We start from the raw sequence: 26,910 nt of genomic DNA, 5'->3' as shown, positions 1-26,910 counted from the left end.
CTTAAGATAATGTTACTTTTCTATTCATGACGTCTGCTGTTCTGTCATTGAAAAATATTAGGAATATCAGGCAGAATTTGATTTTTAGGTTTTTTGACTGCATAACAGCTGTTTCTTAATCTTTTCGGGTAGCCATAAACTCACTGATTCCTGGTTTCATTATTAACAGTAAGTATTTTTCAGCTATAAGAAACAGACCTATGCTGCATTTTGTAGAAAATCATCCTGTAATAGAAAAGGCTGAATAGGTAACAACAGTGACATTGCACATCTCCATGTTTAAAAACTGGTGTTAGACACATGCGCAGTGGTTACAAAGGAACAATAGAATTGGTTTATTGATTGCATTTTTACATAACAATGTAAAGCAACAATCAGTGAATTATCCAGGAGTTCACAAGAAGATAAAGGGAAAATACCTAATTTTAAAGTCAATGTGATGACAGGTGCTGAATAACTTAATTTTAAGCTATTATAGTATTATTTAATCTATTTTAATAAAAGTACACAGTGCAGAGAGTTTTTGCTTTAACTACTTCTGATCTCAATTTAAATTGCAAACAGACAGTAAATTTTTTGTGTTTGAGACCGGCATGCTGACCTTGGGTTTGAAAACATTATTTTTCTCTTTCAGTATGCCAGTATATTGTCATGGGAAAAATCAGGAAATCTTTTTTAAAAGTGAAAGAAAAGGCTCCCACTGAGTTATTTTTATCTTACATAGGTACTAAGACACAGACTTATATCCAAGTGAAATTTTCCAATATAAATAAAGATACCAAATCTTTACTGTGATTTTGAAAATACAGCAGTCATCATCTACTTGAATAAATCTATGTTTTTAAATATTTGGCCTGTTGTTTTCAGAAACTGTATTAAATATATTAATAAATTCTCTTTTGTAAAAAAAAAAAAATGAGTCATTTAACATTTGAATATATTTTATTCTATATATGGGTCCATCATATTTCATGGTACCTTTATTTAATTCAGGAAAAAGACTTAAAATTTGACTGTATGTTTTAAGATGCACTTTAGTTTCTATCCTGCAAGAGAAAAATCACAAGCAACCTTTATAAAAAAAAGGTAATAGTTTTTTAAAAACCCTAATGAATTCTTAAACCATTTTACACCAGAAAGCAAATTTAAAAATATAAATACATATATTTTAAACTGGTCAAAATCTAAATCAATTTTTTTTTCATTGATCATATATTAAAGAAGAAGAAGAAATTTTTGTTCTGCTTGACAATTCATTTTTTTCTATAGATAATTCCAGGTCATAAAAATGGCCTTCTTCTAAAGTGAAATACAAATGCAAAACAAGATTAGCATCAATTATCAAAATCAGCAAACCTTACTTGCTGATTTAAACTGTGATTAAAATCAAGTATTTAAATCAATTTGATTCAAAGAAATCTGCCTTGCTTATGATTATTTGATTTAACTACTGTGGAATAATTAAGATGCCTTAAATGTTTTTTGTTGACTAACCTGGTTAGTGTGAATGAAATATCTTAGGAGCCACAGAAGAATGTTGATATAAACCTTCCCACTAGAACAGACTTTATAAATATTAAATATTAAATAGTTTGTCCACAGCAAGGAACTCCAGATCTCCATAGTCAGCAAACACATTTTAAAACAAACCAGCTGATAACATAAGGGCACTGATTTCTTTTATAGCTTTATCTATCTCTTTGTATATTTAGTTCACAGTTCAAAAAGCCACAAGTAAAAAGTTTACAGTATCTTAGACAGGCTGTTCCTGTGATGTAAACAGTGGCTTCAGCTTTGATGATGACTGAGTTTAACTGAAAACTATAGAAACTGGCTTCAACATTTTACCCACTTTATTTGAGTTGTATTTTTATTGCACTTGAGAGATTTATTGTCCCTTGCTTTGGAGCTATTAAGGAACTTGATTTTATATGCTACAGCAGCTAACCATATGTATTCTGATAATCAGTTATACCTGAATGCCTGTTTACAATGAATCTTACTTATAAAGTGCGCAAAGAGCAGTTTAATGCATTTTTTTCAGTGATTATTTATTTTCAACTCACAATTATTTACAGCTATCTGTACTATTCACCACATTCTATTTACTTCTAAATTGGAAAACTGGTTTGGGAGATATGCTCTCTTTCCTTCCTTAAAGAACTGACTTCTCCAGCCCTGATAAAATATAACTCCATTTTCTTTTAACATTAATATGCAAAAGACTTTTTGCTGTATAATGTTTTCTAGTTCAAACTTTAAAAAGTCACTGCTTCGGACACAGATGTAAAGTTAGCCCAGTGTAATGTCTCTGGAGCTGAGCACACTGAGAGACCAGTTATGTGAGCAGAATAATGTATAGAAGGTACGTAGCAGTTTTTAGTTATTGATTTCAAAGCACTGTACAGATATTACAGAGGGCAAAGAAAGCTGAATGACTGGCCTAAGGCTATACAATAATCCATTGGCATAGTCCAGGTGAAAATACAGGTTATCTAAGGCCCAGCATGGTTTCTAACCTATCATGGTACAGGTTACTATTGTAACTGAGGTACTAAAGAGACAGATGTGCAAAGGTACCTATAAAACAATATAGTTTTGAAGAAGAGTATATAAAATCACTCCATCAAAATAATGTTCTTGATTGCTAAAAATACAGAATTTTGGACCTGTCTGGGAAAGAAGTTGGGAAAATTTCATGAAGGATCTACCCTTCCCAAAACCAGGAGTACAGCTGACAAAAGCAATTTATTAGAACTAATAGGATTTTATCAGTACTATTGTTTAAACAATTCTTTCTTGGCTGCCATACTGCCTGCAACATTTCAGTGCTCTAATTAAAATTCAGTAAAGCTGGACAAGGATGTAAATACCCTAACAGCCCAACAACATAGATAAAAAGAAGGGGGAGTGGGAATAATTTTAAGCAGCCAGTCTTCTTGGGTGTAAAAGGATTTGGCAAGCAGTGTATCTCATATGTTTGTCTGCCCGTCTCAGTGAGAGCTCTGTGGCTGGAGTTTTGAGAAGCTGAACAAATCAAGAGAGGTCTGTTCCTGTGCCTGCGAGGTTGGTGAGGCTGATTCTTAGTCTCGCAAAATTGCTAGGAAGAGGCATAAAGATGGAAAAAGTAATGAAGTTCTGTAGGGAAGTTACAGAAGGGAAAAGGGGAAGTAAAGAAAACTGATAAGAAAAGCTAAGCATTTCATGTCTAGTATAGTTTACAATATACAAACCCAACAGAAAAAAAACAAAGAATGAGAAAAAATATACTTTGCTACCTAAGATGAGAAAGTACTTTCCCAGACACTGGCAACTGAGGAAGGTGATAAATAGTTTTTTTATAGGGACATATATCTGTCTGGTTAGATAATTTGTTCCTAATAATTTTGAAAGAGTTGACTAGCTCTTAGCATTTTAATAAATCTCAGAATAACAGGAAAATTTGGAAAGTCTGAAAAAAAGTCAGGTATCCCAGCTAACAGCTTGATGCATATACAAGAGGAATAATAAAATAGATTATATGAGAATGAATTACAGAAAATCGTGACTATAATGCAGTCAACATGGGTTTATGAAAAATTTAGTTTTGTCAGACAAACCTAAATTAATTTTTTTATTAGAAAACTTTCTGAAGGTAACTGAATATCAGAAGGTCATAGCTTTCCTGGAATAAAAACTCATACCTGAATGAAAAATAATTTATCTGTAATAAAAGGTAGTTGTCAATGCAGAATCATCATTTTATAGGAAATTCTTGGTACAAAAGCTGATACTTCACAAAATTTTCACAGATGATTTGGATGTAAATGTCTATGAATGTCCATGACAATAAGGCTGTAGATAATGACAGCAAAATCATTATATTCAGTTGCTCATTCAAGCAAAGAGTGTTCAAATGTGGCCAGGTGTAAAGTTGAGCAGCTTCACATGTGAATGAGGAATGTATGACATGAACATAAAACAGTATCCTAAAAAATAGCAGCTATAAAAGGATTTAATAATCATAGCAGACATGCAAGTCAATACAAAATCTGAATCCAATGAGTCAAAAATAAAACCAAGACCCAAAAGCCTCTGTAAAGTCCTTAAGGGTATAGCAAGAGAGGTGAATAATACAACACACTCATTTCAACACATCTGTATTCTACACTTGGAAGACTAAGCTAAAAATGCTTTATTTTTTTTTTCTTCACTTCTGCCCTTCTAAAAACACAATAAAAAATTAGAGGCAAGGAAAAACCTGAAAATTATTTAGGAATGGAGACAATGGTTTTATGCAAGAGCCTGAGTCCAATATAAAAATAGCTGCATACTGAAACCAGACAACTTATTTAGGAATAGGTATTTTTTCCTAACAATGGGGACAATATACCATTGCAACCAATTACCATAGACATGCTGATTTTTCTGTGGTGGGACTCTCCAGGTAAAGATTATACTACTATCTACTTGGATAAGTAAATGTAGCTTCAAAAATATCAGATTCATTATCTGAATCACTGAATGACTAATTGAAATTATTAAAACATAAAGTACATGCAGGAGTCAGAGAAAATGCTCTCATGGCCTCTTCTAGCTGATGGATATATGAAACACCATTTTTTTGCCTTTGTTCATATAATCAACATTGCATAGGTAGAGTAGATTTTAATCTTATACTACCCATTCATTTGAAGGTGAGATATTAACCATCATAAAATCATAAAATCATCAAGGTTGGAAAAGACTTTTAAGACCATACAGTCTAACCACTCCCCCAGCACTACCACTCTAACCCCTAAACCACATCACCATATCATTCAGACACACCTTGAACACTTCCAGGGGTGGTTATCCCACCACCTCCCAGGGCAGCCTATTGCAATGCCTGAAAAGAAGCAACCAAGGGTTTCAAATCTTGTGAAATGACTGTGATTTTACACAATCCCTTAGCTCACAGACATACACACAAGTAGCATGCAGAGGAATCTGCTCTCCTGCAAACCTAAGGTTGTGGTGCCACTTTTCCATCCACTGTATAGAAAACAACTATTTTTAAAAACTTGTCTTACACTGTTTTTGATTTTAAGTAATTGTGAATTTCACGCATGAGTTACTAATAATTTTACAATTACTGATCTTTCATAGACACATATATTTTGAAAAAGAGCATTGTCCTTGACAACACATTCATATCCAAATACAGAAGGTTTACAAATTGCTTGTAATATTTCATATTCAAATATATAATATTTCTATACAACTATAAAAGCTATAAAAGGTTATTATTTTGAGGCTTATTGATCTAACTGTACAAGATCATGGTGGATAGGCTGGGAGAATGGTGTTAGACCATGGAGACATGCTTCAGAAGAGTTGTCTGTTTACACACACCAATGATCAGTTGCAAACAAATTTCAGTCAACTCTCCATAACCTAATTGCTGCCTTCTAACTAACAGATGAATCCATCTTCCCTTCTCTACAGCATTATGAACCATCTCAGCATATCAGTGTCAGATTATTAACTCTGCTTCTGTTCCCAGACTGGGTCTCATCTTTCTGATAAGGAGACAAGAGCAACTATTAAAAAAATATTACTTACCAAATTTGTGAGAAAAAAGTATTGCAAGTCACTAAGCTGATAGTTTTGGATTGCAAAGGCAAGCAGAATGGGGGATGCAAAAAATCTGTATGTAATAAAACAGGATAAGAAAATGTTGTCTTCCAGTGGTGTCTACAGAACAAGCAAAATAGGGACATTTCACAAAATTTATATTAGTGAGATTTTTGTATGAGGTCTCCATAAACCAAATGTGTAAGTGAATGTGCTGAGCTTTGACTATCCCAAGATTTCTCTTTTTGTTCTGAGTAAAGGAAAGCTATTAAATCTGAGTAAAGTCTCCATTACTACTCCATGTTCTATAGAGATGGAACCCAGCCTCCAAAGTAGTCATAACATTGTAACTTTCCAAAGCACTTGGCTATCTAAAAAGATTTTAAAAATACAGCTATTTATAATTATGTCATTAAATTGTGATTGTCACCTCTGTTCATTTAGCCTGATTTTTATGATTAGGCTGTTGGAAAACAGCAAGTGACAGTTGAGAATACCTTCACTTTTCTGGAATGCTTTATATATGTTTGATGGAATATTCAATACAAAATTTCCTGTCACATAGTTTAGTATGTAGAAGCCTCCCACTGCTCATTAATTTCCAATTAATATTTATGACAATGTCAACTCTTATGTCTCTTCTATATAGTGAAATAATGAACAATATCAGCACATAAAGTTGTTTCTCACAGTGCATACTGGAATCATGTGTAACTTAAACCTGCCAGACATGAGAGCAAATCTTTAGATTTCCAATAATTTATTGTACAGTTTATACAAGTGGGAACTGTAGCCTGTAGGCATATCACTACAATTGGAGAAAACACTAGAACTATGAACTGTGTCTGTTTCTTTCCTCCCTTACTCTATATGAATAAACAATAAAAATTTTAATCCCAGATTTTCAAGATTTTTGATCATATGTTGTGACAAAAATTTAAAAGAAATAGGACTAATTATACTTAGCAGCTCTATAGATGTTTCTGTAAGAGTAGTATACTGCATTTGGCTGAGATGGAGTTAATTTTTATTATACCAACCTGCATGGTGCTGTGTTTTAAATTTTTGAATAAAAGTGTTGATAACTCACCAATGTTTTAGTTATTGTTGAGCACTGCTGGCACAGCATCAAGGCCTTCTCTGTTTCTTACTCTGCCTTTCCCACGAGTAGTCTGCAGGCTTGGATAAGGCTGGGAGGTGACACAGTGGGCTATGCCAGGGATGTTCCATGACATGTAACATTAGGTTTCAACCATTAAACTTCTTCCAAAGTATTGTTGTTCCTGCTGAGTGGGAGCTCAGCTGCTGGCTGGGGACAGCTCTCCACAGGGAGTCATTAGATTTCCATAATGAGCTTTACAGAACCCAGACAAAGGGAGGTAACTCAAATTTCCTTGTCCAAACCAACTTCAAAGAGATGGGAAGATATCCTAACGTATGGTAATTGCAAAATGCAATTTAAGAAAAATGCAGATCATATGGAAGATTGCTATATTGTTTAAAAATTAAAAACCATGTCCAAATATTTAAAGTTATATAATCACAGTGACAAAATTAATAACACTATAGATTATCAGTTCCGCAAAATAAATTCAAGACCATATTTTTAAAGTATTTTTAAAGCATTTTAAAGGTATTTAAAATATGGGATTTCACTACACATTTTATGACCCTATAAGCCTGTTTGTAACACACACAGAAAAAAAGAACAGTAAACACAAGAAATCCATTATTCTTTTCCCAAAGTAATTATCATAATTACCACTCATTTCCTGAAAAACAACCTGGAGACTCTCATTGCCAAGCCGCCAAAGTAATCCCTATAGCAAATCAGATTATTGCTCTACCAAAATTAGTTCTCTCTCTTGCTCTCATCAGATTATCAAATGTCTCAGAGTGAGGGAAATCTTTTATCAAATCATTCTTTGGAATAAGATGCTCACAGGAACTTGCCCATCACTGAGAAGTAACTTATGACATGAGGCACCAACATTAAATTTATATTTAAAAAGGTATCAGTTTTGGAAACCTTACTAGGTATTATTATTACAAATAAATATTGTCAGTTTTTACAAGTATTTTAACATCCTCTCTCTTTTCATACCTGATTTCAGTTTTTTACCTGCAAAATTCCCATCACCTCAAGTTCATCATTTGTAACACACATAAAAGATAAAAAAGCAAATTTTCCTTACATGCTATACAGATTTCACTTATGAGAAAATGTGACAGTGCAGATTATCATATCACAGGATTTACGCAGTTGGCTCCCTTTCACTGTCCAAAATAAATTATTCAATCACTGTCCTTTATGGTGTGGGGCTTTCAAACCAGAAAAAAATAAACAAAACCCAAACCTTTGCTAATGTAGGAATATGGTTTATTATGGTTTACAAGAAATGTTGGTTTTACATAAAATTTCTCTTGAGTTTTTTATCAAATCTGTTCAGCCTAAGTAGCCTTAACTAACTCTGGCAGAGCTTGAGAAGAGTATTTTGCTTTTGAGAAATGAACAAAAAATCTTTTTCCTCTCAAATATCTCACTGTTCTTACATATCTGTTGCTCTTTATAGCTATACCAAAAATGCTTTGAATGTCATTAAACAATTTAAAAGGTGTACAGCATCCTGCTCTGGATTTTGTGGGTTTGTTCCATAACAAGAAAGTAGATTTCAATAAATTAATTAGAAAATGTATTGTAGAAGTATCATTGGTAGAATGTGCTATCTACTGGTAGTTGTAAACAAAGCTGCAAAACAGAAATCTGGCTGAAATCTTTAGTGACTCACCCAGTTCTGTGGGAGGTTTCCTGGTTACAGGATGTCACATTTATGTGCATAACTCTCCAGCTTCATCACTGTAGTACCTAGGTAAATTTTTTCCTATTTTCCTGAGTAAAGGCTTAACAAGAAACTTATTCCAGATCAGTACTTGTTGCCTGAACTTCAGCACTGCTACGTTTTAATATCTCTTTGCATATCTGAAAAGGGTTGACCTTGTTTACAAACCAAAATACAGAGCCATTGCACAAGGAGCTTGTTTACTGTCAAGCCTTTTCTGAATTCAGTTGATACAGTCATAGAGCAGACATCCTGTGAGTTGGTGTATTTCACACTGGCAAGGATTCTGCTATGATTTGGTTATGACTGTTAATAGGTGTGTAGCAAAAGATCCTTAAGCATCCACAAATTCTCCTTTGGACCCTTCTTCTATCATCCAAACCCTACAAGACAGAGGGAGGGATAACATGGGGAAAAACCCCATGCTGAAATTGCATGAAATACCACTCTCACATACCTGCAGTTTATTTACTGCCAGTCTGCAGAGTTTTAATGGAGGTATGTATTATTTGATATAAAAAGAGCATGTTTCAAAACATAAACATGCATATATGCATGTGAGTATATAGAACAGGTAGTATAGGAAGAAAAGTATAGGAAGAAAATCATATACTAGGACATTCCTCTTTTCACTGTTCTTTCCTCTAAGATAAGAAGTGGAAAAGTAAAAATAATTTTTGCCTCACATATTCTGGGCCTCTGTACTAAGCTTCCAAATACTTTCACTGCTACTCTCTGCACAATCCTGTATCTTCCAAATTGCCTATCAAGTCCCCACTGATGCTGCTTGACATCAATGGTAGTATCCTTGAAAGCGACGATTTTTCCTTTTCCTCTCAAGGGATAAGCATGCTCTCTCTCAGGATTAGATATAAATGCTTTCATTTTCAGCTGATGAACTGGAGAGTTGAATGTCTACATATCAGTATCATATATCATTTAGGACAGCAGTGCTAGATCTGAAGTCACACAGAGTTGAGTTCTGGGTGGTTCTGATAAGGATTTCAAGTAATGCACTTTGAAATTTAAAAAGAAAGTGCTGTTTAGATTAAGCACGTGCAAAATGAGTGCTCTGCCACAATGACCAGTTTAATTTTAAATACTGTATTTTTTATAATGTGTTCTTTTCATCAGTTTATTAAAAAATGGTCTATAAAACATAAAATAAAAAAAAAATCCCAAAAATTATATGTCTCAACTGTATCTCTTCCAGAGTACATAAACATATCAATTTGTTTATATTTATACCTATATTGCTTTGAAATAAAGAAGAAAAAAACAATTTCTGCAGTTCAAATCAAGCACAGCTGCTTCCCACCCCTACAATCATATCAGTCATCAATAAGGAGGGTCAAGAATTGCCATTACACCTCCTTACTGCAAAAAATAATTCTCTACAGGTAGCACTCCTCTTCTGTGGACACCTACATTTCTATGCACTGCTATGTATGTCTAAATATGAGCTGAAAATCTAAGCTGCTATTTTTTGCCAGCAGAAATCTAGACCATACAGTCAACAGAGTCCAAAGAATTTTTAAAAATAACCAGTACCAAAGGCCTACCCCCAGAGTAGGGGGTGAGAAATATTGTTTATACACTCCACTGTGTGTATAGACTAAATCTCCAGTAACTATTGCAGAAGACAGAGAGCTTACACTCACAGATTCACTGTATTTTCACATCTAAATGTAGGTGCCTACAATCTGAACCTCACACTCACCATAAGCATCCTCTCAGCATGAAAACATAATATCGAAATATAGCCTCATAAAACTTTGCACAGATTTGGGCAATTGAGGCTTAAATGACTGACATTACATCACAGTGTGACTAAGAGTTAGAATTACATTTGAAATGTGATGGTCTGTTTCTCCAAGACATTTTAACAAGTTCAGGTATCATACAGCAGTAGGGGTTATTAAAGCTTGCCTTAGGAGTCAGAAATTCAACTGATTCGAGGAATAGCTAGCACTGCTGAAAGTGCCTGCATAGAGTGAAGAATGTTACGTAAGTCTCCATGCAAAACAACACTAAAAACAGAGCTGTCTCTTCTAGAATCTTCAGGAATCTCTGAAGATGATTTTCACCACTCTCAAAGCGTAGCTTTAACAGAAAACCATCACTTTTCTTTCCACAAAAAGAATAATTTGTCAGTCATAACAATCAACTTCAGTAGACTTTTTCAAGGATAGAGTCATCAAACATACAACAAAAAACTCTTCTGAGTCTGCCTTTCATTTTTGTCTTAGGGTTTTGTGGATGTCTATGAACTGCATGCAAATCTTATATATGAATTTTCCAAGAGTGATTTTGTTTATCACAATATCTTAGAGAACTGTGTTTTCATGACATTACTGAAGTACTTGGTATACTCTGACAGATATAACATCACTACACAATATGGAGATGGAATCCACTTCAGACTATGAATTTACAAAAGATAACTAGTATTTTGCAAGAAAACTAAATATAATAGAATGTGGCTAGTAACCATGCTATATGTACTGATTTTAAAAGTTCAGGAGATTTTCTGGTTTATAAAGAATGATTTTCAACTGTTTCTGTGGACAGGAACTATAAAAGCTGTGCAAGGGAACAGTAGAAAGACTATGCTACACAACTTTTCCCATTCTAAAGCATGGGTAAAACAGGAAGAAATTAAAGCCCTCTGAGGCACAATTACTTGAATTAACTATAGCAGAGTTAGGTCCAAATGGTCTTGCTAATATTTATTGTCTTTATAATACTGAAATGCATACTGGGTTATTGTGGAAAACACCCTAAAGCAAAGGTCACAAGAGAAAAACAAAGCATGAAGAAGAAACTCAATGCAGGACTTATGTTCTGTACTACAAAAATGCCAAAGCCATGTGAATTCTGACACTGCTTCTTTAAATTTGCAAGGTGTCTTTTTTTTCCCCTCTTCCTTCAGGTAGAGCAACTTAATTTACCTTTTATATGCACACATACCCAAGCAAGGTGCAAGTGTGGAGCTGCCATCAATTGGTAAATTAACAACCTGAGCTCCTCTATGCTATTTTCTTCTTTTAGACAAGCCATATATATTGCTTACCATTCCAACTGCAGCCAGTATAAAAGAGGAAATATCTAAGCATTGTTTAAAAAGATGAAATAGAGAAAATATTTGGGATTTTTTTTCCTGAAAATGAGGATAAATTTATTTTTTCATTTCTTTTAAAAATATATTAACATAAAATTCTGAGAAATGTATTCTTCTCTTCAGGAAGATCAAAATAATAGAAAATGAGGAGGACGAGAAGGATAATACAAAAACTGATGTCCTCTATCTTTTCCGGTTTTGGCCTACCCCAAGAGATTACCCTTATGAAGGCTATAGACTTTTTTAAAGTCTGAAATCAATCACTTCAGGAAAATTATGTTCTCAAAATAGAAAGTACATATAACAGAAGAGAATTAAATAAGCTACAATCAAAATTATCTGTACAAGAAGCAAAGGGCAGCATTTTTGTACAAAAGAGTAATTTTCTAACCAAATAATTTTTTCAAGAAAAAAACCCTGAACTATCTACTTTATCCTAAGTAAATAAAAATTTTGTTTAAAGCCTCTCCATATTGTATGCTTAGGAGTGGGGAAAAAAAATTAAAACCCACAGAATATAAAGCTGTGGGGCCACTCATAGGGAAAATGAGTCATTTCAGAGTAAAACAAGATCATCATTATAATTTCTGTTACATGAGGAACAGAATTTGATGGCAGGTCCAATTTTCTAAAAATATTGACTCTTTTATTATGCTTCTGCTTGGGAAGAAATTCTGGGTTTTGAAAACTTAGGGTTTCAAAACACGAACACAAATGTTTGTGTTCTTATAGATTTGCACATTAAAAATCTCATTCTTCTCCAACTAGAAGAAAAAAAATATCTATCCAACAACAGGCAACCGTTGAAATTTACAGCATATATAGGACAAAAGAGGAAAACTAATATATAGCCAGATATTACTTGCTTTTATTATTATTATTAGTAGTAGCAGCAGTAGTAGTAGTAGTAGTAGTAGTAGTAGTATTGATTAAGCAATATCTTTTTATTATAAAAATAGATGGCAGCAGAGACCTTATCCATTAGAAATCATGTTTGCTTAATAATACTGATAAAAAATAAATACAGATTTTCATAGATTAATTCAGAAAAGAACTTAATATTCAATTGTAAGTAGTATGAAATGAAAATTTTTAGACTTATGGGAACAGACAGTCTTAGTAATGAAAAAATTCCTGATTAGATCCTCAAGTGTATTGAAATATACTAGAAAAGGGGCAAAAGAAAAAAAAAAAACTGAAAGTGACCTGGTGTCCCAAAAAAAGGGGATAACAAGTGCTGAATATCACCTGAGAGATCTGAATGAAAGTGATCTTTATAGTAAGTATTCCAAGATTGCAGAGATGGATATTCACAGATCTGTTCTGAAGATTTTATTCTTTTTGGATATTGCTTTTTATATACTTCATAGAAGTGAATATGGTGTCTCTATCTCCATTCTTAGTGAGGGAGCTCAGTGTAGAGAGGATTAAATTGGATGTCAGACTCCACAGTCGATGATGACCAAATATACTAAAATGATTTTTTTCTCTCTTTTTTTTACTCTCTCAGTACAGGCTGACCATTATTTTGAAAAATAAGGATATCAAGGACTTCAAGACAGCCATGCAAGACAGAAGGGAAGAAATATTTCAGTAAGGGCTTGAAGGAATCCTGACAAGTGTTATGCTCTTAGAATAAAGAGATCTCAAATTAAGCTTTGTTCTTTGAGATTGAATAGAAAAAAAATCTATTACTAGACAATATGTAACAGAGACAGAAGATAACATTATAAAACAGATAGTTTAACGCATTAGTAAGCTTCCAGCTTCTGAGTTTATCCTACATCATATTTAATAAGATAGGTTCTGGATTAAAAATTGAACACCACAAATTTAATGCTGCTGAGCTGAAGTAAATGACATTGTAAGTGTCATCAACAAAATCCTCCCTTTTATTGGAATAGTTTTCACTTGGGTGGAAAAACTCAAATAAGCATTTATTTGGGGAAAGTCTATGTGAGTTGTCTTCTGTAACTCTGCTGGATAAATCAAGTAAGTGCTTGCAAGCACTCCTTGTGGGAAGAGATTATTTATTTCAACACACTGCACAAAGCCCAGGACTCCTGACTTTTAGTGTACATTTGCACAGCTTAGGGATATACTGAATTTTAGGCTGCTGATGCCGGTATCTATGAATTGTTTCAAGTCTCCCTGGAGGAGCACTTGCAAGATGTGTATTACAATCAGATTTTAAATTATTGCAAATTATTGCCCAATGCTGACAAGAAATAGTCCAAGAAATTTTAGGACAAAGGGAAGTAACTTAATTTCTACATTTTTAGTATCCAGGAATATATGAAACTATTCTTATTATATTATAAAGGAACCCACACAGCAAAAAAAATCTATTTTTAAGCACTGGCAGCTAGTGCATTTTTCTGTCTCATACTATCTAGGGAAGGAGAAATTTAATAAAAAACCCCAATCATTTTTAAAGCAATAAAAGTCAAAGAAATGGCTAGCCATACAGACACAGCAAACAAAAGTCATTCTAAAGATGCTCCTAAATGTCAGTACAAGGCAGGAAAGGATTAGGAAAATCTGGCACTTCTGAAAATGTGGTAACATCAAGGTGGGCAGATGCCATATGAACTGAACAGTCAAATTTATATATGTCACAAGAAATAGTCAGCACCAGTACAGAATGAATAATGAGGTAGAGATAAGGACTACAAAGGTGGTAAATAACAGCAAAAAAGTCTCAATAGATCTTTTTCTTCATTTTTAATATGAAGTCTACACCCTGTTACAGCTGGGGATATGTGAATATTCTCAAGAACAAATACTGATCTTTACCACAATTCTTTTCTCTCTTTTTAGTTTTTACTAGGGACCCAAATTAAGAAAATATTGCATGCAACAACAACAATAACAAAAAAACCCAAAAAAACCCAAACAGAAACAAAACAAACAGAAGAAAAAAACAACAAAAAAAGCATGTAATTCTTGTTTCTAAAAAACACGATAAAATGTTATTTTTTTTGCACATAGAAGCATCAGAGATGGCATTTGATTTAAAAATGTAAGATTATCATGGCAAAAATGATCAGGCACGTCAGGGCCTGACGTGTTCCGTGTTCTAATTTGTAGATTGTACAGGAGGTGGGAGTTGGTTTGAGTGGCTCTGTTAAGATGGAAGTTGGATGTTTTATTCACCATAAGATGATACATGCTGACAGATGAGGACCCATAGAAGGAACATAAAAACAATCTATTTGTGTAGATCTGGAAGTTTTCTTACAGTCTGACTCATATGACTTAAATCCATTTAAAATGGGCTTGTAACATAACAAATAGGACAGTTTAAACACAATTAGCAAAAATCTATTCTAAATGTTAAAAGATAGAGCTGAACAAATGATAATTTCCAATCACATTTGTACTAGATCCCTGTCACAGATCTAGTCTACAGCACGATTCTTGCTGCTATCAAGAAAACTAGCTCCATCCAAGCCAGACCCAGCAAATTTTTTTTTAAATAACTGTGTTCGGGGTGTTTCCTTTACAAACATTATTTAAAAAAAAAAAAAAAAAAAAAGGTTGATTTCATAATTAGATTGTCTCTGAGCTAATAAATGAATCTTTATAATTTGGGGTATTTTTTGTAAACCAACAGGTAATTAAAGCACTACTAAGATAACTTCTATCCACCGGGTACAACAAATTATTTGCCATAATTGCAGAGATTAGTTTCTTCTTATAGTTGATTATTTTTTAAATATTAAATTGTACTGGTACTGGTAGATCTGAATCTACATACTGGTACTGGTAGATGCTGAATTTTTAAAAGCAGATAGGTTATAGGAGACATGTAGAACACTTATTTTTAGAAATGGTTTGTCCACTTCAGATGGAAGATGGTATTCTTTCCAAAGATAAATATTCCTGTAATGACTTCTGCAAAAGCAAAGAAATGTTACTGTGTGAAAAATAAAAAAAAAATTACAATTTAGCAAAATTACCTTTTACTGTATTACAGGTGACTAGACTTACTTAAATCAGATTCCAAGCACTTTCTAAGCTAATGGGGAAGGTCAAGTAGAACAAAAAGATTCTTTTCTTGTTTGTTTGTTTTTGACTGATGTTGTTTTATACTGCTATAAAGGCTGGCTGCAATCTCATGTTTCAAGTAACATTTGAAGGGAATTCTCATTTCTAAATAGTCACACTGAAATTGAAATTTTTTTTATATAATCTTTTTTTCTGCTGACAGCTGGAATTTGTTGTTCAAGAACTTTGTGAAGTTTTACTCAAGGTACCTAAGAGAAAAAGATTTGGACCATAAGTTAAATAAATTGGTCAAGCAGTATTCAATTCTCAGCTGATGTGGGAAAAGGCACACAGAATAACTGGTTCCACAAACAAGATAGTTTTCCAGATGGATTACTTATATATATGTGTGTATGTCTGTGTGTGCATACCTTTATTTTTCAAGGTTAGAAGCAGTCACACTGAATAAAAATATTAAAATAGTTTTATATTGGCTACATTTAAATGTGCAATTAATTATTTATTAAATTTCATAGCATCAAGATGAAAATGAACTTTAAAAATATTTTGAAAATATTTTCTTTCTGAATTCCAGTATGCCCTGGCTTCAAAAACATTATGTACACCTCTGAACATCATTTCAGTGACAGTAAATCTTAACTGGACTTGTGGAATGATGGCAATTATCTTCATCTTCGTGATTTCTTATGTGCTTTCCCACAGACACAGTTGGGAATCTGTATTGCCTAGGACATATTAAAGCCTGCAAACACTGGTTCTTTCTTGTCACTTAGACTATAGGAGTGGAGCTAAAAGAGGATGCAGATGGAAATTTGGGCACTTGGTATACCTTGTAATTACCTAAAGGACTGAGAGTTTCTTAGTTTAGATATGAAGTGACTACATTTATGAAATTTTTGGGTGGGAACATGTGAACAGAGAAGGACTGAAATAGAGAATATAAGTTTGATGCACTTAAGAGGACTCCACATTTCTAAAAAGTCCCTTATTTTAATAGTTGTTGGTGTCACTGGTGGTAGTTGGACAAAGTAAGTTTCAATGCTATAAAACTGTCTGAGGTGAATCTTGCAATCTTTCATTCATTAGATTCCCTCTGGAACAAAGATGCTCTAAAATCTACTATTTAAAGCCAAAAACAGCGAAAAAGATTTTTGCTGTCTCCTCTCCATCTTTCCCAAACAACCCTATTTTTCAAAAGCAACATATTTATGGTCCAGAAGGGTCCTTCTTTTGGGTGGCAAATATGAGGAGAGGGGATAGAATGACCTCAAGGTTTTCATTTAGCATGAGTCTTTAACTAAGACACAGAGTAGGAGGCTGCAGAGTGAAGTCCTATCCCCCCTTTTTGTGCCACCATGTTGGATTCACTGTCAGATTCCACAATCCTTATCAGAAATTGCAGAATATTTTCTAAATCTTCTTTTCTTGCCCTGGTACTAGTGAGCTGTCTTAATTTCCTCAAGCTTTCAAGCCCTTTCCCTATTTTCCCAGTATCATTATAGGCTTATAGCTGGATGACTAAGAACTGTCTCAAAATATCTGCTCCCTAATGTGCATTGTTAACTGAATTTGTAAAATATTAAATTGTTCCTATCTTTGCACTAAATCATACCGTCTATGTGAAAAGTCAACCCCTAAATTAATTATATTTTTTTTGTTAATGCTTCATCTACAGCTGACTTAGCATGCACTGCTTCCATTGTTTCACTCAGGAACTACTGAATAGAAAGCTTTTTCTGATTATGTAGGATTTTTGCTACAAAAATACTATCTTCTATTTGATTATTTGCATAGAAACACTGAAAATGCTCTCCACACCCTGTCAGCTACTTCACACCTCTGTGGGAGCTTAAACTCTGGAATGAAATGTGAATGTACTGACTCACTGCTCCACATGGGTTTCATTTAAGAAGGTTCACAGGAATGCATTGGCAGTGCATTCCAATTACCTCTTAAAGAAAAGCTTAGTTTTTGGATTGTTTTGTGCAAATGAATAAGTGTGATTTTAGAAAGACTGCTTCCCTTATTGCCATACACAACAGGGGCATAAAAGAGAGAAAAAACTCAAATAGAATATGTAAACTCTATTCAGATCCTGAGCCATCTCATCAGTGAATTGATTGCTCATTCTTCCACTTGTTAGGTCAGGTAACAGTATGACATTTAAAGCACTGCTCAGAGATTAAAGCATCTAAAAACTTAGAGTTACTCCATTACAGTGAGTTCTGTACATTTAATACTGCTTTTGAAACATTTTGCAGTGTAGTGAAAGACCTTAATTTATTCCAATTATCTTTAGTTCTCTTCAATTTATGAACACTGGAGCGCAAATAATCAGCTCTTTTGCTCCTTAGGCTTCCAAGAATATATTTTCGTGAGTATTGTACAAGTCATCTTTCTGCAACCATCCTACATACTAATTGCAGGAGTCTATTTTTATGATAAGGAGTGGTATTAGCAGACTATTAAGGACAAGATCATTGGTTGTCCTGAATTGCTTTGGAACAGAAATAGCTCACTGAATAAAATTTTCTCCTCATTCAGTGTATAAGGACAAATATTGAAATCATATATCCAATTTTTATAAGGTGCATCTGCAGAAGGAAAAATCTTCAGAAAGAACTGAAGAAAAACACCTTGGGATTTGTACTATTGATGACAATGTAACAGATCTCATCCTACCTACTTTTGTGGCCCTGGTGTTTGTTAATTTTTCAACAGAACTAGGGGGAAGGGGAGACTTTTCAAGCTGTGTGTATGGAAAATATGGGCATAAAAGTGTACATGAAAATCAGTGCTTTATATTCATTCATTCACTCTCTTGGTATAATTCAAAGTAGATTGACAGTGAGTGCACAGCCAATGATGATAGCAGGATGGGCTGTTTTTCAAGATAGGCAAGATAAATATGTAATTTCTTCCCTTTGAAATCTTCAGATTTCCAACTGCAAGACTGAACGAACTTCTGTCACTGTTCTTTCAAACAATGTTTTACTGTTTTGTGTCATAGCCTCTTTTTCTAAGATTATGACTGAGATCTGTTGCCCATTGCAACTACAACTAGCTGGCACAAGAAACTAATGAAAACTCATGGGAAACTGACTTTCTCTAAACTCTGAGCTTTCTTAGCGAGAAAAAAAGGAAATTTCTTTCCATCATGAAGGAATACTCAAAGGCATGATGCAATTCCTCCCTTAGAATCAGCAGTCTTGTCAAAAAAAACAGAGAGATAAATCTAGAATTAAGTCAGCTCTATAATGGGATGCCAATCAGGTCTATCTGCAACTGAGACTCTGTAGAACCATGATCTTGCTATCTGGAAACATCAGTGGGGTTGCTATAGACATTATTAGGGCAACAATTAGTACATTTTCACTAAAACAAAGAGGTATTTTCTTTTCTTTGTAAATATATACATACACACACACACACACACACACATATATCTTTATAAATGCAGATACAAAAGGATTACAGAAAAACCATTGTTTGATTCCTAAGGGTGTTTGAGTGCAAGGAAATAGTATTACTGGAACATAAAAGAGAGGGGGACACCTTCCTAACATCCCAAAACTAACTGGTGGTACTGAACCTACTACAGTTTTCTCCCCAGAATTATAAAGTTTCTTTTCTTGTCCTTTTCTGTAAACATACCAACTGGCCAGCAATTATAAAAGAAAGTTTAAAGAAAATAAATTAATCTAGTCTTCCTCTACTTCTTTTGGCTCATGCATACTCAGTTTGGTTAGTCGATGTTTTGATGGTGCATCACAGTTGTTCAGAGCATGAATGAATGTTATGCCTGCTGGTAACCAAACCAAAAGGTTACTTGCTTTGACTCCTGCTGTGTGATAAGTATAAGAAAAAATTAACTCAGTCAGTGGTAGGAAAAATATGGAAAAACAATTTTTTTTACCTTGGAATGAATTACTGTTTACGTGAGAGCAAAATTTATAGTATCTCATCAAATGTCTGATCTGGAGGAAGTGTCTGCTGCTCAAAAGAGCATTAAAATGTGTGGAATTTTCTTTTCTAATAATGAGCAGCCTATTTGGATTTTCATACATAAAAATAACTGACCTAGGTAAATCAAAAATATAGTTCCACCACTTCTTAAATAAATTATTTTGCAATAAGTTTTAAATACTTATATACATACGAGCAGTAATTGCCACTTCAGTTATTATTAAAAATTTAAAAAAATAACAGTTCACTATGGCTTTAAATTATTTGCCTTTACTTCTGTTCCTATGTGTCAACAAGCCAACCTATTGGACAGAATATGCTGTAGATAGTAATACACTACAAATGGTATCAGATGGTTTGTGCTAGCTGTTAGGAAACTTATTTAATTCTTTTAAGTGATAGGTCTTTTTTTTGCTTAGAACTGCTTTTATTTGGACAGTATGTTTAGTTCTAGATGCTAATTTGGTAAGCCATGCATACTGTCTTCTGCTCCATCATTCAAAATTTTAGTTTACAAGCGACAAATGCACCTAGCTACAGAAAGTTTCCATTTTTCTGAAAGGGGCTGGTGTTGCATGGTCAAAGGGAGCTGATTTCTGACAAAGAGTAAATAGGTCCCTTGGGCAATTAACTACACCAGCCAACTTAGCCAGTGGGGTTATTTCCCTCTTAGCTGTTTTTTGCAATTCATACTCATAAATTGTTCCCCTGGTTGGTATACACTCCTAAGAATAATAAACTCAAGCTTTATGTTTGTTGCCTAACAGCCTTGAGAAACACATGCTGTGATTGAGTGGGGTGTATTTTTGTTGACTGGTCATATTAACTTTAATAGACTGGGATTTTCTACATCACTACTAATTTGATAAAAACAGTTAATTTAAAATCTTTCCTGTAACATTGTTCACATATTGAATTCTAATTTAAACAAAAATAGCAAGGTACTGTCAGGCCAGATATTATGGAAGACAAATTCTTCAACAACTGATTAACATAAACAGGTCTTGAAGAATATATTGAAAGAAAAGCAGTGTTTTTGTCTGCATAGAGGATTTTTTTAAATTTTCTTTTAAGAAAAGGCACTCAGAATTAATAGCATTTCCCTTAAGTTCATTATTTGATAAAACCAAATTGATTTTGTTCATTAAGTGCTCCAAGTCTATAGGTTTAGCAGTGGACAAACTATTGCAGGCTTTTTTGCCAGACCAGGAATTTTATTTTGGCATTTTGGCAATCTTGATAATTTTATCTGGCATGTGAATATAAAAAAAAAAAAACAAAAAAACAAAAAACACAAAAAACCCCAAACAAACAAAAAAAAAACCAACAAAAACCAAAAAACATTTACTAGCCCTGAATTGATGTACATGTTTATTAGATATCTGCAGGCACCTATCAGATTTTATTCTTTCAGTGTTCAATTGATTTCATACACCTATTTTATTCCTGTGTTTTTTTCTTTTATTCTTTCATTGTATTTTCTGTTAAGTTGCATACAGGACATGTGAAATGGCTCAGCAGCTGAACGTAACATGCAAAGCAAGAAGCACCTACTTGACCTCTTTGGGCAAAATATCAACCTAAAATAGTTTGAGTTAGACAAGGCAAATCCAACACTAGCTTTGGACTGGCCCTATTTTTCTTTTCCCATTCTGATTCCCCTCCTAGTATGATGTTTATCCCTATCCATGGTTTTACTTTCCTATTTACTAGAACATTAAAGTATCTTAATGTCAGTTCTGTTTGGGCAGTACCTGCTAGTTTATGAAACAGTAACTTTTGTCCTCACAACACATATCTTCTCCAAATACAGCAGAAATATTTAATGTTTTTCTAAGGCTGAATGTGAGGACTACAGATTACTTTGGGACACAACAGGAATTTGCCTACTCAGTTCAAGAAATATGGTAATAGTGGTACTTAGAGTCAATTTATTATTCAGATATATTAATCTATAAATTTCTTTTTAAACTGCATATGGCTGATTGCTAACTTACTTGTTAGTTTAGAGTTTTGTAGGAAATTTAAAAAAATAATCTCTCAACAACACCATCTTTAGAAGAAGCCAAACGTTCTTTGATACAGAAGACTAGATTCTTCCCAGGCACATACAGAGAGAATTCTAAAATCAATTGTAAAATCATCCTAAATTGCATGTTTTCACATTTAAAAGACTACTACTCACTACGATAAGAAATTATATCCTTTTTAATGGAGATGCCTATTTATACCTGTAATTTGATAATTTTGCTAGAACAGAATGATGACAGTTAAGATTATCTAATGAAGATATTCCTATAGAATAGAAATAGAAACTTGAACTTGGAATATCAGAATAAGTAATGGATAATTGTTGGCAGAGCTGTTTTGAGGTGAAATGGGTCTGTGTCAGCTTGTAAAAAAACTTAGAAGCTCTAAATATACAAACTAGTAATACACAATAATGCAATACACAGAGGAAAAAATCCTAGACTGCAGAATTATTCAATACCTAGAAGTAGAAATGTTACAGGAAAAAATAGGGGAGGGAGGGAGGGAAGGAGGAAGGAAGGGAGGGAGGGAGGAAGGGAGGGAGGAAGGGAGGGAGGGAGGGAGGGAGGGAGGAAGGAAGGTTATATATCAAATTCTTACTAGTGTATTTTGAGGAAGAAAAATAGATTTTCCTATTTTCCTCTAAGAGGTCTTGGGAAGAGCTCTGCTTTATGCCTGTGCTAAGTGTTGTCCTGTTTTCCTCAGATTCTCTTTCTGTGTTCCATGTCTTTTAAAACCCAGCTGATCAAATTGTTCAGTTCTGTCACAGCCAGAACCCGTTCTTAGGATGAACACAAAGGCAATCCAACATTCCCTTCATTCAGACAAACTTACCGTACATGGGTAATGATAAGGGTTGTAGCTGGAATGAAAAAGTCATCCACTCTGTCAAACTGCTTCCCCACGGGCTGAGTATGGATTGTGTGATGAGAAACACTCCCACTGGCTTGTGTTATCACCTGCATAAAGTAACATCATTATAAACTGTAGAAGCGCTCTTTAAAACTCAAATCTCAATCCAAATGGATGCAGTATTGACTCCGTAGTCTCTTGTGTTGTCTTTTCCACATTACCAATAAAAGGAGTGCAAATAACAGTGAAAAAAGCTGATCAACAATACAGATTTCAGAGAACTATTACATACCAAACCTCTTAGTCTTCTTACTTATTTTTCCCCTCTATCTTTTTTAGCAACCCTGAATCCATATTTATTAATTTACATTACTAAACCCCTTAACAGTTCTTAGTTTAAACTAAGTTTAATGTAGTTTAAACTTAGTTTAACTAAGTGAAAATGTACTAAGTTTTTTGTTTATCTTTTTTTTACACTAGATCTTAGAGTGAGATTAAATTTTTAAGCACTTCAGCCAGAGTGAAAAGATGCTATCAAATCCACTGCAACATATGTCTATGCATAATCCCAATCCTTGTCAACCATGAGAGAATTCAACATAGCACAGACATATTTCATAAGAGCAAGCTGAATTAAGTTTACATATTCCTTAAATTGTGAGGAACCAATTGTATTCAAATGCCAAAATCTTGGACATTCTCTGAAGCAAATGTTTATGGGTGAATAAAAGACAATTCCATATGTTAGCTACTATGCGTTTCACATGTGTGCATTTAAAAGTGGAATTTTTTTTTAAGAAGACAATCTATTATATATACTGTGATTAAAAAAGAGAGTGAAGACGACCTGTCACTTTAAAATATGGTAAGACTAACTCAATTATCAGTTCTGGGGAGGAATGGCAACTAAACTTCCACAAATTACCTTGTATACGCAAAGTTACTAAGAATCTGTAGGTGCTGAAAAGGGGATTTCAAATGTTACTAATTTTGCTTTTCAAATTTCTCTTATTCTTTTTCTTATATATAAGTATATATTAAATGCATAAGGATTTTATTAATTTCTGAAGAAAGGAAAACAAATTAAAATAAAAATGAATTTTTAAATTACGATACAAGGCTGATCATCATGGTCTTGGGGGATCTGTATAAATAAGGAACAGAAATTAATAAAAAAGTAGTAAGTTAAGTACAGCTTCTTAAGATGTTTCTTTAGGTTTGTCACTGCTTCAAGGAATGGGAAAAATCAAGATTTTTAATATCTTTCATCTGAAAAAAACCCAATAAAGACAGAGCTTGACACCTCCAGAATGTCAATATGACCTTAATGAAATGGATGTCTAAAGCCCAATTTATCCTCTAATTAGGGACACAAAAAATCATGAATAGCAACAGTTTACTCTCAAAATCCTGGCAGTACAGAACATGCTGCTGTTTTCAGCTGCACTCATCCTTCTATCAATTTGCCATTGTCAGTTCAGACTAAGGGTCTTGAAAATAATCATCAACTTTTTTGCTGAAGTCAGTTGTCTGACTTGTTTTTTGTTTAACTAAAATAATTTCTCTGGCCCTGCTTTATGCTTGCTTAAAGGAAAATATGCAACACATTGCAATTACACAAAGGTTCAACTTGTCTGTATTTCCTTACATATAATCATTGTGATCACCTCACCTGCAAAGTTGGGGAATTCTTCTCCATGTTTCCCCAGCTCAGCACCCAAACTTGATCATGTGATTTATCATAGTGTAGTTTCACTGGAACAGGATCTGTACTCACTGCCTGAAATAGAATAAAAAAAAGAAATGCTTTGTTTGCCACACTTTCAAAGGAAACATAATATATATGATTGAATGAAAAATATGAGTAGATATGCATTTTCGATATTTTCAATCTGCATTTAGGAATTATGTTGTCAATTGTTGAAACAGCCATCTGATTAATTCAGAGTTACTGAATTGCTGAAAATGTGTTTTTATTATGTACTCTAACATTTGGTATCAAAATTACATTATACTAAAGCCTTTAAAAAGTTGAAAGCAAAAGTTTTAAATCAAGTACAAAACTACTTATCTTCCTTTCCTGCCATTTCTCTCACTTTACATGTATCAGTTGAAAAACTACACCATTTACTGAAAAATAGTTAAAAAGGGAAGAGTATTCGCAAGCCACATACTGGAATTAATGGAAGATGTTACCAAAAGGAAATCAACATGATGTTGCTGCACCCAAAGCTTCCTATCAGTTAAAATGTGCATATTTTGTTGAAGTAGGAAGGATTGTTTTCATGTTTTCCAATTATAGTTGCTACTTTTCATAGACCTGTGATCAGAACCAAAGTGTCTTCCCTCCAACTTTAAGCATTGTCACTTGAGACCATGAACCTTTCAGACAGCTGAGCTCTAAACTTCCTTTGTTACAAAAACTGAAGGATTCAGAGGTGTTAAATGGGAGGATAACGTATTTGATTAAGAGATGTTAAGCACAGGCTAAACAAGTGGGGGGGTGTTACTTTTTTATTTTCATCATTAAAGAACAAAAAATAGGTAGAAATTGTTTTTTAGTCTTACCATTATGGAACTGTAAAGCAGAGCTTGTTTATCAGTGTGTCAAGGAGAGTACCAGCTGGCTAATTAAGTGAACCTAATTTAAACTAATGATGTAGATCCTCAAGATAATGCACTAATGGCTGGCTGAGACTGCTGATGATACTTAACTGTACTCCTGAGGTGTTGCAAGCGACCACTTCATCTAAACAGAATTTGTTTTTCCTTTTGAAAATGGAAAATGAAGCCAGGTTGCTCACTGGCTCATTTAAAATCACAAGTTACCCCTTGAAAGAGGTTGTTTGTGTTTGATAACTTCTTTCTGCTACACGATAGAAAACAAGTTGTTTAAAATAATACTTGAACTGTTGTATGGTTAATTTGTCAAGGCATGTCAAATTTTCTTTTGGCTTCCCAGACAAAGGTCTGACCCATCTATGTTCTGCCAGAGGACTCCAGCTGCGCTCAGAGCTGGGGTCGTGGCACAGCCAGGAGGAGCAGAAGGAATTGCCTGCAGGGTCAGGCACAGGCAGTACAGCTCCCTAGAGGGAAGCCAGCAGCAAAAAAGGAGTTGAGCGACTCAGAAGCAGACTTTCACAGCTGTTTCTAGCTGACCAGGCTGATCTGCCAGCAGCACACTGAGCACTGAAAGACAATGACTGCTTACTTCAGCCTCTAAGTCATCCCACTTAGTGCTGTGCTGCTATGCAATACTGCACAATTCCTGCTTTCAAGAATTTAAAAATGAAAGCAAATGCTCCCCTTGACTTTAGAATGAGAATTACCTGGAGAAGTCCAAAAAGTCTCCTTCTATATATCTGTCTAAAGATACACCATTCATGTTTCCAATACATTTCATTTTAGTCTGCTATAGAATCCTCTAAAGTACTTACTTTGATAAATATACCTGTCATAAAAATAAATCATCCTCAAATCTAGTTGTCACAGATGTGCACACCTTTTACATTAACTTTCATAGTAGAAAGGAATAACATGTATAGTAGTACTTCAGAGAAAACATTGTAATAAGCAAAAGCAAATAAAGTTTTTTTTTACACAGAAAACAGCATCACTACATGACTTAAAGGCCTTTCAAATAAATTTTTAATTTTCTTTAGGGTTTTTGCACAGTGATGGGAGTTTCATTAGAGTGCTCTTGCTTTTAAAATATGAAATTATCTCCACATTTATTCCCACTAGCCTATGTGCTTTTTTTGTAAGGTAGCTTCTTATTAAGAATGTACTCTCTTGTTATTAAGATGTAGACTAGGAATAGTTACATGCACATGTAAACGTATGAAAATGATATCCTCTATATTAATATGATCCTCAGGAAAAAGGCAGTCTAACAAGAAAAATGCTCTCATTTCTGAACCATTCTGAGCTGAGTTTCTACTTTCCAAAAATGAATTAAATCTTTATTTTACTCTGTGCTAGGCAGTACTCTAAGTAATGAAAATAGACTGATCTGGAAAACTAAATTCCCTTCTGTGCTTCCTGTGTGTAAAAGTGTTTTTGTAAGTGCACATCATATGAATAGAGCAACATTTAATGGTTAGAACATTCTTTTTGCGTACAGAAAATAAAGCTAGAAAATAAATGCTTATTTTTAAAAGACAAGAAGACAGAACAATGCATGTTTTAAGAAATGCTAAACAAAGTATCTGTTGACTTGTTACTAAATTCCGAATTAGCCTCATTTCAATTCTAAAACCCATCTGTGAGTCAATAGTGGTTTTACTTTTCATAGTTTTATATGATATGTAAAAAGATTGTATAGGCTTTATGCTTTCATTATTTATTTGTTTTGTTTGCAACTACTGTTATTTTTATCTCTTTTTTATTTTGTTTTTTTTTTGTTTTTTTGGGTTTTTTTTGTTTTGCTTGGTTTTTAAGTCTATTTTGAATAATTGCACAGGTAAGCTGGACACAGAACAAGTCCCCTTGTAC

At 33.8% G+C, this 26,910-nt stretch overlaps 1 protein-coding gene across 4 annotated transcripts in view; it reads right to left on the bottom strand.

Annotated features, from left to right (window-relative positions):
• The window catches only part of FSTL5 (follistatin like 5), a 365,217-nt gene that overhangs the window by 3,815 nt on the left and 334,492 nt on the right, over positions 1–26,910 (bottom strand). For all 4 annotated transcript variants that reach the window (XM_077782912.1, XM_077782913.1, XM_021536555.3 and 1 more), the window contains 2 exons: positions 24,089–24,196; positions 22,399–22,523 (listed from right to left, as the gene is read on the bottom strand). In XM_077782912.1, coding sequence (XP_077639038.1) covers positions 22,399–22,523; positions 24,089–24,196 — 233 coding nt within the window. The remainder of the gene's footprint in view (positions 1–22,398; positions 22,524–24,088; positions 24,197–26,910) is intronic.

Source organism: Lonchura striata, chromosome 4 (assembly GCF_046129695.1).
Source record: "Lonchura striata isolate bLonStr1 chromosome 4, bLonStr1.mat, whole genome shotgun sequence".
In the NCBI taxonomy this organism is placed as follows: Eukaryota; Metazoa; Chordata; class Aves; order Passeriformes; family Estrildidae; genus Lonchura; species Lonchura striata.
The sequence above is the reverse complement of the archived record's forward strand: the minus strand, read 5'-3'. Positions and strand labels throughout refer to the sequence as shown.